General features: G+C 41.2%; 1 protein-coding gene across 5 annotated transcripts in view; it reads left to right on the top strand.

Moving 5' to 3' along the window:
• RGS6 (regulator of G protein signaling 6) overlaps positions 1–13,511 on the top strand; it is a 289,933-nt gene that overhangs the window by 166,110 nt on the left and 110,312 nt on the right. For all 5 annotated transcript variants that reach the window (XM_074909645.1, XM_074909642.1, XM_074909643.1 and 2 more), the window contains exon 3: positions 11,508–11,607. In XM_074909645.1, coding sequence (XP_074765746.1) covers positions 11,508–11,607 — 100 coding nt within the window. The remainder of the gene's footprint in view (positions 1–11,507; positions 11,608–13,511) is intronic.

Below are 13,511 nucleotides of genomic sequence, written 5' to 3'. Positions count from 1 at the left end.
GCGTTGTGAGCGGTGTTTTCAGTTGTCTCTAACACACGCCCTTGTAGAGAAGATAGCAACAAGCTATCAGAAGTAAACAGTATCTTGGTAGGATTTCTAACTTCAGTTCTCCAGGTAACTCTTTCCTCGCCCCACCCAGTCCCGAATTAAAAAAAAACACTGGTGAGGTGTCAAGAGGTAGAAATCTTTAAAATTGGTGTCTCCAGCAGGGTTCGCAGAAGTTGTAGCCCTTTCTGCTCAACCAAAGTGCACTTCTGTTCTGCAGAGTTGGGGCATCTCTGACTCTTATATATTGTACAATAGAGGGTTAAAAGGAACAGTAGAGCCCCATTTGGGCATTAAACACATTAAATGCCAGAGCTGAGTCAAACAGCAGTTTGATGCTGAGATTTGAGAGCAAAGCAGACGTGGCGTCATTTCTATGAACAGCGACAAGCTTACCTCAAGTGATGTGTTCCTGATTCATTATTGGCAGAGAGAAAACTTTGTTGTGGGAAAAAGAATTTGACATTTATTTTTATATGAACAAGGAAAATTATTATTTTTTTGAAGTTTTGCTATAAATTGTCTCATTTAAGTATTCTTCTTAATAAATAGACAGTATCATTGCTACCAAAGGAGAGAACTAACAGTAGTAGAACAACTGAATAAATCATAAAATCAGCATGGAAGTAAATGACTTCACCCATGGTGAGGACAGTAATTGAGTCACGGCAGAACTTAAAACTACTGTTTGATTTGCAACATTTGCTTTGCCAAAGGGAAAACACCAGTCAGTCTTAGAATAATAAATGATAGTTGCAGTGCGTGAAAATGTTAATGAATCCAGTAATGATGATCATGTTATAAGAATTCTATGTGCATTTTTAATTCTTGCCTTCCATTTAGCAGTATGTGAGGTTTGAGTTTTTTCATTTTAGCAACAGCTGCTGACAAAGTCAAGGGCCAAAGCAACTGAGTGGCTCAGTAAGAGGCTCCAGAACTCCTGTGTTATGCAAACTGGCATACCTTAGTGTATTTGAATAAATTAATGCATAAATTTACTTTGGTCAGACAGTATCAGATGTGGTTTGATTTATTTTAAATTTTCTCTAATACTTTTACTGCTGCTCACTAACAGGGAGTGAAGCAGAGCACTTGAAAAATGTTTTTTCTGTAATTGCTAAATGCCCAAACCTTATCAACTCACTAAAAAACCTGTCATCTGTACTTTGCAGAGTGTTTTAGGTATGGTGTGGGTAGACAGACCAGCCCTTCCCATCACTGCCTTTTGTTTGGAACTCTTTCCCAGTCCTTGTACAGAAAGTCTTACAGTGCTACACTTCAGCTTTGACTCTTCATGGGCTAAACTAAGGTCTTCAGTTTCCAACTCTGGTAATCTTGTACATTTTTGTGTATAAAACTATTGATTTTTTGATGTATGTATTTAAAAGGCATTAAAAAACAATATGGAGAAAAGAGTTGTAGAGGTATGAAACAAAAAATCCAAATCTGCATTCTTTCACTCTCCAACAAACAAATCTTCACAAAGCCTCTTTCTTCTCTCTGATTTGAAATTCAAATGAAAATAACATTTCCTTTTGTAGTAATACCCTCTAATCCTGGGTGGAAAATTTGTGGAGTTTTTTTTCCTGTGTTTTTGCTTTTATAATTTTAAGTAATTTTTTAGTTTTATGTGTAACAAAAATAAATTGTAAGGTAATGCTATCACATGGAGGGGTTCTGAAACAAAATACAATGTCTTTATGTCATGAACAGAGTTTCCTCTTTTTCTCATAATTTATAAACTGCTCTGCTTTGCATCTACTTCACAGCATTTGGGGGGGTGAGAGGGGTGTATCTAATCTTTATTGTGGTATGGCACTTTGCAGTGCAAAGAGTTAAATGATGCATGAAATGACCTGTCACACTGTATTATGTGCCACAGTATTACATACACAGAGGAATGCTTAAAAAAAAGGGCAGAAAAAACAATTCCTGAAGCCCCATTTTTTTGTTGTTTTGAAGAGAAACATTTGGTGTGTGTGTGTGTGTGTACATATTTCTGCATAATTTATTTTAGTTAAGCCACAGGAGCCCATCAGCTACCAAAACAGAAAGACGGGATGTGCTGGATAGTTTCCCTCACCAATTCATTAGGGAAGGTAACGGTGGAGATTCAGTGCCTGTGGTACAGCTTTCCTGCAGGGAACAACAAAACCAAACTTTTGCATCTCATACTAGAAATAGCTTATGGCTCATCTTCTGAATGGCTCCAAGTAGCTTCATTACTGTGGGAGAAGTTAAGAGTGTGTTTATGAAGCTTAGCAAAATTAATAGAAATCAATGGTATGCTGCATTTCTTGCTAAATCATAATATTCTCACGTTCATACTACGTAGTTTCATCTGATTTTGCCTGCAGCTGATAGCACTTTGCTGAAGCTCAGATTGAAGACGTCTGCAGTGTAAGTCTTGTCTTCTGCTTCATGTGTCCTTGTTTTCACTACAAATACCTTCCTTCCCTTTCACAAAGGTATGGACACAAAATCTTCCCTCAGGCATGGGGCCTAAATCCAAGTGCAAATTTAGGCCTTACGGTTTTAAACAGAAAATAGTCAATTTAAATGGGAATTACTTTCTTTCTGTTTTCTTTCTCTGTATGCAGAATATGGTCAGGAAAGCAACCACCCCCCCACCCCCACCCCCTTCAACTGCAGAGTTTACTCCCTGTTGAAGATCTGCTAGTAGGGTAGAAAATCTGTTTTGCTTTTTAAAAAGTGAGAACTACCGTCCTCTTTAGTGTTTGAGGTGATACAATGACATTCCCTGTTCATAATTACTCAGATTTTTCAAGACAGCAGTAGGAATGCCAAAACCCTTATTGGGCATTCACCGACTCCATCTCCATTTTTTATCTGCTTAATATTTATGTTTCTGTACTTCATTTCAATAAGTAATATACTTAGCAAAATATTTTGGATTGATCACGTAGCATTTACTGCATTTTGTAGCAGGGGGGAGAAAAAGTCACTCATGAGGAACAACTTGTCTTTTTACACCTAATCATCAATATTGAAAGTAACTTATTTTCTGCCAGACCCAGGAATGGCCTTTCCCACCCTGTTACATGGGAAGGCTCAGTTTCCCATGCCAGTGGTGCTGTGAAGGAGGTGGCTGGATAGTCCTTTCCTCCCCAGCCTTGTGTTGAAGGCAGGTGGGTTGGGAGGTGGCAGTTCTGTGTTTCCAGCTTAGGAGAAGGATGATGAGCCTTGAAAATATTGTCTATTTCCCAGCTTTGGGAAACTGCAAGTGGGAGTCTGCTTGGGTTTGTGGATATGGTTTGAAGTGGTTTGGGTGAAGTTCATAACCAGTTCTTCATTTTTATTAAGATTTGGGGAGCTGCAAGTTCCTGTGTGGGAACAGATTGGTGACCCACCAAAGTCCATAATTTTTCTGTCTGGAAGTGCCTTATATTTGATGCTCCAGAGGAAAGTGAACTTCCTCTGCAAGTACTGTGTTTCTCAAACTGCAGTTCATCATTGTGGAGGAGAGAGAGGTGTTGCTTTCTCTTGCCAGGCCATGCATCGACCCCCACAGGCTAGGGTTATTGATTGTTTCATGTAATCTAGTGTAATACTAAAACTCTTCTGTGCTACTTCTAATCAGACTTGAAAAACTGGCCTCAAATCATGTTACAAATTGGAGACTCAGCCCAGTGTTGTTGGAGGATTTAAGATTCCTGGAGCTTTCTCAGTTGTTCCAGCACAAAACCAGGTTTCAGCGTAATTTTGTCTTGTGTGAGAATGATTAGTTGATGGCCAGAACTCAAAGTGAAATTCAAGGTGTGGGAGCTAACTCCAAAAGAAACACTAGTAAAATCAAAGCTGTTGAACTAAACTCACTTACTTTTGGCACTTGCCAATTCAAGCAGTTTGTGCAGTGTTATTTTAGATGGAAGCTGGGTCACAGCTTTGCTTCTGGGCATTCCTGAGGTTGGGTTGATGGACTTCACCCTGGTGCCCTGCTTGTGGTTGGAGTGCAGGGGGCCCAACTGTGCATGCCCGCATGGGAGCGGGCACGCCAAGAGCCTCAGCCATGTAATGTACGGAGTTTACTCCTTCTACGACAGTCCCCGTGCGGGCTGTGGTAGGCACATCTGCTCCACTCCTCATTCATCACTGTATGAGCAATCTGGAGACCTGCGTAGTTTTACATTTGGTGCAGTGATGCAACAGAAAAGAAAATCTCTACTGTTTCCACAGCAACTTGTGCGTCGGACCCTGGCTGGAGCGCGAGGCAGCAGAATGCAGTCAGTCCCTGCAGTTGGTGACTTCAGTAAAAGCTTCTCAAAAGAAAGCACATGCTTTCATGCTCCCCCAAGCCCCTCTTGGTTATTGACATAAGGAGACTGTGGTGAATATATTACTGTAAGTGCAGCTATAGATTTTCTACTGTAACTATATTCCTTCCTATTTCAACCCATGCTGCTGCTTTATTTTGATTCGGTCTTCAATCTGCAGATAGTCATTGTGGAGCACTTCAGGATTATCCATTCACATTTTGCTGAGGATGGCATGGTCAGAAGTAGTTAGTACTAGGTGACTGGTGACCTGTGAAAAACGGTCTGGGAGGCTCACTGCTGGCAACACCAACAGCCCAGATGCTCTCTTCGCAGCACGCTTTAGGGGACAGAGGGACTGAACTTCTTCCTTTTTTCTCCAAAGTGGTTCCTTCAATTCAGATTGCACACTGAGAAAGAAACAGTTTATAGATTATTCCACTCTACAGTTTTCCTAGCTGAAACAATCTGTGCACTTATGTATGTATCTGCGCATAGGTTTGCATATGTGTTTGCTTCATTCATAAGTCACACAAAAGCCACCCCTATTCAGTACATACTGTATGGCAGTATAATGGTATAATTTCTTTCACCAAAATGTGACTTGTATCACACCCCAGTGATAATTCTAGGGCCATTTTGTTTCAATTGGAATGCTTTATTTTAAAATTCACATTGTCTTCACTGGATATTTATGATACTTTCCTACAATCATAAAAAGCTTAACACTTCTGCTTAAGAGAAAAGTAAATATTTGGTCTGATTTGCAGCTAACCTGAGAAGGTTTCTAATTAGAGTGGCCATGCTCTATATGGTGTAAGATCTCTCAAGCTGATTGCATGCATATATCTGACATCTTTACCATAACTGTAGAAAGCAGGGTGAAAAACTGCACCCCTCTATTCACAGGAAACTTCTGTTATGCCATAAAATGCAACAGAGTCTCAGGCATTTGCTACTGTAATTACAGTTGCACAATCAGTAAACGAGTTCACTTTTAGTATTTTACACAGCTTTCTAACATGCCAAAATAGCTTCCTCTTTTAAGCAGTTATAGCTCATGTAGAATTTGGGTTCATTGAAAGCTGTCTGTCAAAATGCTTTTAATGAAAAATTGAGTTTGCATAACACTGGCGCATTGATGTCTTGTTTTTAACTGTTGACACTGATGGACTAAAAAGCTTGATTTTGAGGAGGGAGAAAATTGCATTAGTTCAGCTCATTTGGAGAATCTCTGTTTGCTGAATTAATTTGCTAAGCTTTGTTTTTCTGCTGAATATTAAACCCTATTTTCCAACTGTGCATATACTGCCTGAGGGGAATAGCTCCAGCTCTCATTTTCCGTGACTACATTTTCTTACAGCGCAGCCCAGGCCCGAGCCGGGGGTGCTGTGCAGAGCTGCTGCTGTAGGCTGTGTTAGGGGAGGCATAGACTGATCAAAAAGCTGCAGTCTGGTACTCTCCAGACTCTGGTGTTGCACCTCAGCCACTGAATAACAAGTCTCACAGTTTTTTCCCTAAGCATGGTTTTGGTTAATTCAATTGATGTGGTGAAACCTGTCCCTCCATGTGATGACTTGTTGAGTAGGTACTCACTTTGTGAAGCCCTAGCTAGATTAGCAGCAGTATACAAATAATCATGTCGAGTGCCTTGGTAGTTGTTCCTTCTACTGGTACCCTCCTTTTCACAACAGAGATATATAAACACTAAAGCATGTTATCAGTTTCAAGGTGACATTTATTAGCTCTGTTTCACCCTCCCAATAAACATCTGAAGAACACAGTTGTTATTTTCTTTCTTCCCTGAAACACACTCAAGTGTGAGGGAGCTGTGTGGTATATGCTGCCTTTATCTGAAATAAGCTCTGAAATGTAAAAAGAAGCAGAGATAAAAGCTCCATCGGGAAGAGGAAAAGTTCCATCAGTGTCCCTGTCCCCAGCCATCGTTGGAAGTTAGTCATGTGGGAAGCAGCCAAATGGCCCTGCGGCTGATGCATCCATGCTCTGCTGTGCTTTGGTTTTGTTGCCGTGGTTGGGACTGTGAAAGGTTGTTGGAGATGGGGAGCATATCTGTCATAGTTGTGTATCATCCACTATCCAAGGCACTCCAAGTCCTTCTCTGACATCTTTGAATTAAGTTTCAGTGTCCCTGTGTGGTTCAGTATTATCTCCTTTATACAGGAGGGGAGACTTGTGCAGAGACAGATGAAGCTGTCTGCTGAAGGTCACACCATATTTCTCTGGCAGTGCTGCTTTGCAGCGCTGTCTCAGAGGCAAGGTTGTCCTTTCTCCCTTGGGGGTGCTGAAGGGAGGTGTATTAGCCTTTTTTTTTTTTTTTTTTTTTTCCATTCACCTCTTCCTGTGTTTGAGCAGAATCGAATTGTCTGGACTGGTGAAGCAAGTTGGCTTCAGACATCTTGTCAAATTATCTTTTCTTGTCTGAGCGTGTGTGGGGCTGCGTGGCAAGAGTCAGCACATTGCAGAAGGCACAGGCATGCTGGTAGTGTCAGAATGCTGGTCAGAGGCACTTGTGGAACCTGTAGGGGTTGGCAATGTGAGAAATGGTCTATTTTAAACTTATATTTCAGTCAAGAGTAAAAGATCGAATGTATTTATTGTTGCCATCATGCTAGCTGACAACAGACTGATCCTTTCCTCCATGTATTATCCAGCTCCACCAATATTCATGAGAGCCCTCATCTGTGAAGAGGATATTTGGAATCACACAGAGATGTCTATCTAACCCTATACGTTTAATGTTGGTGTTGATGAGCGATGCTCAGAGACTCCCTAGCCACGGGTTGGCTGGTGACAGGAATCCCCAAGAGTAGGGTACCTGCTGAGAGTAATCAGTCAGGAACCTGGTGCCTACCAAAATATTCAGAAGTAGGCAGCAGGACCTTTCCCGCTGAGTCTGGGGGAGTACGTACAGCTAACTCGGAGGCTAGAATATGAAAAGGGCACCATTTCCCTCACTAGCTCACAAAAATGAGCTGGCAAAATGGGACTGTGATGGCCTCTGACATCATTATGTAGTAATCGCTCAGTTGCAGTTAAACAGGTTCAGCCAGGTAGCTCCAGTAAGCTGTTGGTGTCCAGGGATGGGGTTGTGGGAGGTGGAAGCTGTTGGCTTTTCTTTTTTTGTGTGTTACTTGCCTTTCCCTCAGCATGTTGCTTCTAAGGTCAGCCGCAACCATAAGCAGGGTGCTTCCAGGCCTCAGCAAGGCTGTGCATGCTAATGTGCTGCAGTCTGAGTCCCTGCTTTATTTTGGTTCTGGGAGAAGGAGAAGCTACTGCAAAGTCGAGAGTTGTTTTCCCCCTTATAATGGTAACACTAGGAATATTGTGCAGTACTGACCCAAAGTTGCCAGACTGTGATGGTTATATTTGTTGTTCTATTAATGACTTACTTATAACACATCAACAAATATTTTATTTTCTCCTGGCTCAGAGAAGGGACTTCTCATCTCCTAGTGACAGACATCTCAGCTCTGACAGAAATTCAAGGTCTTCTACTGTGTGCCGTCACCCTCCTTAGGCCAGCAAAAGTGCTGATAGTGTAAAGAAGAAGGTCTAATGGATACCAACGTATCCCACATATACATTAAATCCCCAACACATTCTGTGTAACAGAATATGTTGGTAAACTCTCATAAACTAGCTGCTGTAGAGTCCTGTCTCCATTAATAACGTGTTCATGAAGCCAAAAGCCCTTTTCAATGCATTGAAAGTGGGGTAATGTGAAATAAAATCATTCTGGACAGATGTAGGGAGCAGAGTTGTCAGCAACCAGTCAGGAGGAAAGACAGATCTAATTTGTTAGGCATACATTACAGTGTGTAGCTAACAGTGGCAGCAGATACATAAATTGCTCTGGCTTTTCTCAGGGAGATATTGACCCAGAATCCACTTCGAGGGAAGAGTAATGGTTCCCTTTGCTGATGCAAAATCAGACCAGATTGAAATAGCAGTGACCCCGTAATAGGAAAAAAAATGTTGCCTGTTCTTACCATGACTTTTGCCAGGCAGAAGTTAGTTCACTGTAACTTGCTCATTTAGGAGTGATAAATGTAAGGAATGCTTAGTATTACTAGTTTCTGCTTCCTAGCCTGATGAAATGGACTCTTTTTTTCAGGGACCCTTATTCCCTGCCAGATAGGGAAACCTAAAGGATATTTAATGACATGCAGGAACCGAAGGGAGAATCATTAGCAATGAAGTGCCTAGGTAGCTCTCTTAAAAGTTAAGATTAAAAGCTTTGATGAAAGTGACCTTCACGCTTGATGTTCCCTCTTTGCTTTTCTCTACACTTCAAGCTCGAATAATCACTTTTTTCCACATTGTCACAGCATCACTTATTTCATGAAACATTTCCATAGCTGGGCAGGAGTTTGGACCCAGGGTGGTAATATCTGCAAATGCTGGGTGGATGCAAAACACAAAGGCTAGTACAAAGGGTCAGATCTCTTTTTAGTGTACTGAACAAAAACTTGACATAGGCTGCTAAATATAGTTTTTTAATATATTATTTAAAACTTGATTATAACTTTAAGAGTTTTTTTGAGTAGGCTATACTGTCCCCTTTGAGCAGTGTAGAAATTTGCTGGACCGCACAAGGAAAGCATGTTGGGATTGGAAAGACTGTGTACAGCCAGAGGCTGTAACCATGCGGGCTCTTGGGCAGCAGACTGCAAATGCTGGCATGTGTAGGAGGATGACATATGTAGTCCTGTCTGGATCAGATGAGAGGACAGGGGAGAAAGGAGATGTGACATCTGAGTAAAAGGGAAGGAAAGAAGAAACATCCAGCTCTCAGAAATAAGGAGAGCAGAAAGTGCAAGTAGTCAGGCTGGAAGACAAGAGGAAGAAGGAGCCTTTTGGGAAGGAGGCAGTTTTGTTTATTTTGATTTAAAATTGCAGTAGGCTTTTGTAATTGTGACTGAAACCCAAATTAATGGCCCCATTTGAGACATCAGTGCCTGCTCGATTGCTTGAAATGGGGATAGTTTTGGTAGAAACAATATATTTTGCTTTTAAGATAATTAAAGGTTTATTTTGCTTGAAATGGAACTTTTCTTGGGGTGATAATGACATAAATCATGTCTGGTGTTCCTTTAGCTTACAGGGAGCAAAAGAGGAAGAAATTTATTTTCCTGCATCAAAACAATTATTTTAGCTTGTTTTACATTCTGAACTTTTCATTGAAATAGAAAAAGAGAACATAACAATTTTATCAAAAATTATGCTTACAGTTCTTAAAGCCCTTAAGTGCTCCTGGCAACATGAGACTCATAACACGTTCCAGAGTAGTTTCCTCCTAATATGCATGGAAAAATCTCTCTCTGATGCCAGGCGCTACAAGTGCATATGGATGAAGACACGTAAATAGTTGGTCACAAAGAGACTTTTTCATTGCCTTGTTGAAGTGGTTCTTGGTCTGGCTGACCAGGCAACCAAGCTGTCCTGTCCCCCTGGCAGGTCTGGTGTGGGAGTGCTGTAGCCTCGTAGGTCTGGGCGGGTGACGGGTGGTGCTGTCAGGGCTCCTCTCAGCACCACAAGGTGTTGTGAAATGCTTCTTGTCCAGCCTGAGAGGAGCAGTTCCTCCTCCAGATATCCTTTGACTGGAAGAAACTGTTTTGATCAGCAAATACTCTTGCATAAAGTTCAGGTAAAGGGGAAAAAGGTGGTCTTAATTTTCATAGTGTCTGGGTTGGGGGAAAAATAGAATTATTCTATCGCAAATTAACTGTAGGTACCAAACTCTCCCGTAATCTATTAAATATCTCAGGATATTTTCATCTTTGTGACTTCATTCCCACTGAGAATTTGTTCAGGGCATGTGTTAACTTAAAAATAATATATAAACAAGGTGCGAACAGTTCAGTTAAGTGATAGCCTGAGGTTAAAAACACAGTTATCAAATTCAGTGTCTGAAGTTGGCAGGGAGGTTGTCTTAACGCCTCGGGAAGACTTGAAATTAAACTTGTTTTGAAATGTAGGTGTTAAGTCTGTGAAAGAAACTCACTTGCACATCTAAATGAAGCCAGCTTTCCAGACTTGGAGAGCTGGTTGAGCTCTCAGGCTACCTTTAGGAGAGAGAGGGGCCATGCTCTCACCATGTAACCTCTCTGCTGAGGTTGTGTTTTGTAGCATCTGTGAGGAGAAAATCTTTAGGTAAAATCAGAGCTGTGCTCCTTGTCTGGCCAACTTCAGCCTCAGTCCCCTGTCAGAAGCAGCAGGCAGATCTGTGCTGTCAACTGTTGGAGCTAACAGAGCCAACAGCTTCAGGTTTATTTTTGTTGGGCTTCTGAGACCTTATTAAGTTGAAGAGAGTTTTTAGAGATACTGAATTTCTGCACTGTGCTTATGTTCAGCTTTTTGTTCTCTCTGGCGTTGCCTTCAGGTAAATGCAGGAGGAGTAGCCCAAAAGGAGCAAAAACCCCTTCCTGTTTTAGAGAACAGGAGGAGGATTAAGCTCCTTCCCCCAGTAATCAGATCCTCTGAGTGCCATGGCTTTTGAAGATGGCTGTATATTTTGCTGTATCTGATGGATTATGCATGTGCCTGTGAAGTAAAAGTTAACTTGGCAGTGAAAATCTGACAGGTTTTTCTCTATGATATTTTACTTTTTTTTTTTTTTTTTTTACTTTGTACGACGACTGTGGACATCTACCATCCCAGTCTACAGCATGAGGCAGGGGAAGTCATCCCGCAGTTTTTCTGTCTCATGCTCTTCTCAAGCTGTAGGCTGTTGGTGACTGTCTGGGACCCTTTGGTAACTGAAAACCCTCCCAAGGTCACAGTATCGAGGATTCGACTGAATATGGGAGAAGAGGGGCAAGTGGACTAGGTGGGAAGCTCCTTAAGCTGGTTGCTGTATAGAGTCTAACCCAATTCACATGTGGACCAAACAACAGCTTTGTATCATGCTTGGTCAGAAAAAAAAAGCATAGTTGCTGTTGGATGGTCAGTATGTGACCACCATCTTCTAAGCTAGTCTATGTTGTCTCATGGTTTCTAGTCTCAGGGTTAAATTTGGGAGGCTGTCTCTAGGTCTGTGTTTGTGCAGTAATTCACGTGGTGTATTTGAAGCCCATCCTACAAGCAGGGCTCCAAAGCACTCATGGTATATAAACGTTACAGTCACCATTTTGCATAAACCACTAAGTCTTTCCTTCCTTTTGGCAGATTGAAGACATCATTACAAGAATGCAGGATGACAAAACAGGTGGAGTTCCCATCCGTACCGTCAAGAGTTTTCTGTCCAAAATCCCCAGCGTCGTCACCGGTAAGGACCCTGGTTAGCAGGGAGGAGAGTATGAGCTGGTGCTTGCTGGCTCTAAGCAAACAAACGACTAAGGCCACAAAAAAGAAGGAACGTGAGAAAAAAATGTCCCCCTCTGCTTATTTTTCCTGCACATCATTGTTATGGGGTGAAGTATTGAACCAAGATTTCTTAATTCAGTTTAATTAAGCAAGAATTTATATTTCTTTGGGGTGAGTTATTCAAAATGTCATGTAGCTTTTGTCACAGTATCACCAGTCAGTCATTCCCTGTGATAGGGGTAGGACAATCTTAGGGAAGATCTCAGGAAAGAAAGTTGAAACTGTTTCCTCACTCATACCCAGATACTCTTACTGGACTTTGATCACAGATAGAGGAATGTGAAATACCTTTTATGCATGCGTGCTGCTTTATTAAAGCTGTATGTACAACAGTATGGATGGTGCAGAAACTGGGAGTCAGAGTACAGAATCATTCCTACATGTATTTCCAGACAGAGTATCTTCCAGTGCAACAAAGAACTTTGCCATTGATAAATGATGAGATTATTCAGGGTGATGTAAATTGCTTGGAGTATTTGTATTTGAGTTTCTGGTACCTGTTTTCACTAACTTGATAGTAGTATTCACTACAGTGGCACAAAAGTACTGTTTTCCCTTTCTCTACCAGTAGACTGTTGTCCTACATGAGATTACCCAACTACTCCCATGACTTAGAATTTATGTTGTTGTGTATCTCAGTAAAATAAATATGATTTTCGGTCCTGCAGAGTCTCTTTCCAAATCAGACCAGATACACCCGCTGATAAATCTGTTTAGGGAAGTTTCTCCTCCTGTTCTGAAAAGTGAAGGACTTCATTCTCTGTGGCTGTGACTTCGCTGCAGTAAAATTCAGATGATCACTAAAAATACAAAAGTTGCATTGTTGCATATAGACAGAACACCAATAACTGAGAGAAGACTGGCAGTACTGAGCCTTCCTTACTCTTGAGGTCTTTATACTGTTGTAAAATAATTGGGAAATATATCTTGTCAACAGGTATGCTGACGATTCAGCTGGTGTTAAACCATTGCAAAAAGAGTTCCCCATGGTGGAGCATATCTGAGCTGAAGCACTTCAAAAATATCTTTACTGTGAAAATGGTTGGGTTGAGCAGAGTTTGAGGCTGTGTTGATTCAGGAGTGTGATTCGATATCCTTGTCTCAGGAAAAAATGTCCAACTTAAGCTACAGGAATGGAATACAAATCTACAGGGTTCTTGGGGATAGGTGGAGAATTGGAATAAAGTTTTTACTTAAATGAGGGTCCATCCAGTTAATCCCTTTTTATTGAGCAACAGGCTCTTCTGTCTAAAATTGATTTCAGGGTGGTGACTCAGTGTAACTGGCAGCTGCAGGATTAGGGTTTTACAGTGGAAAAGAAATACGAATCTAGAATGAGATAGGAAAATTGCGTTACTAAATTGCAGGTTATGGCTGGATTTTAACTCTTCTTGAAGGTTCTTAGGGAAAATAACCATTTATCTGATTTGAAGACTCATTCCATAAACTCAAGTCTGCAACACACAGGCTGGATGTCTTAAAATTGTCTCAGCTAAAACAGGTTTCTGATACTCCTGTTAATATTCATAGCATTGATTAAGCAATTGATCTAGTCATCAAGCCACCACCTGTTACCCAATAGAAAAAGGAAATGGGAGACCTCACAGCATCTTGGAACTGTTTAAACTTCCTCTTAGGTACCACCCTGTTTGGCAGCTCCCTGGCACAATGGAAGATGCCCCCTTGCACTCTGCTGTTCTGGAACAGCAGCTGCAATTGCATCACCTTGAAATGGCTGTTTTTTCACGGCACAGGGAATAGTGAAAAGATTAAGATAAAATAAAAACAAAACCTTTTCCCATAGAT

The sequence above is a fragment of the Athene noctua genome, chromosome 6 (genome assembly GCF_965140245.1).
Source record: "Athene noctua chromosome 6, bAthNoc1.hap1.1, whole genome shotgun sequence".
Classification (NCBI taxonomy): Eukaryota; Metazoa; Chordata; class Aves; order Strigiformes; family Strigidae; genus Athene; species Athene noctua.
The sequence above is the reverse complement of the archived record's forward strand: the minus strand, read 5'-3'. Positions and strand labels throughout refer to the sequence as shown.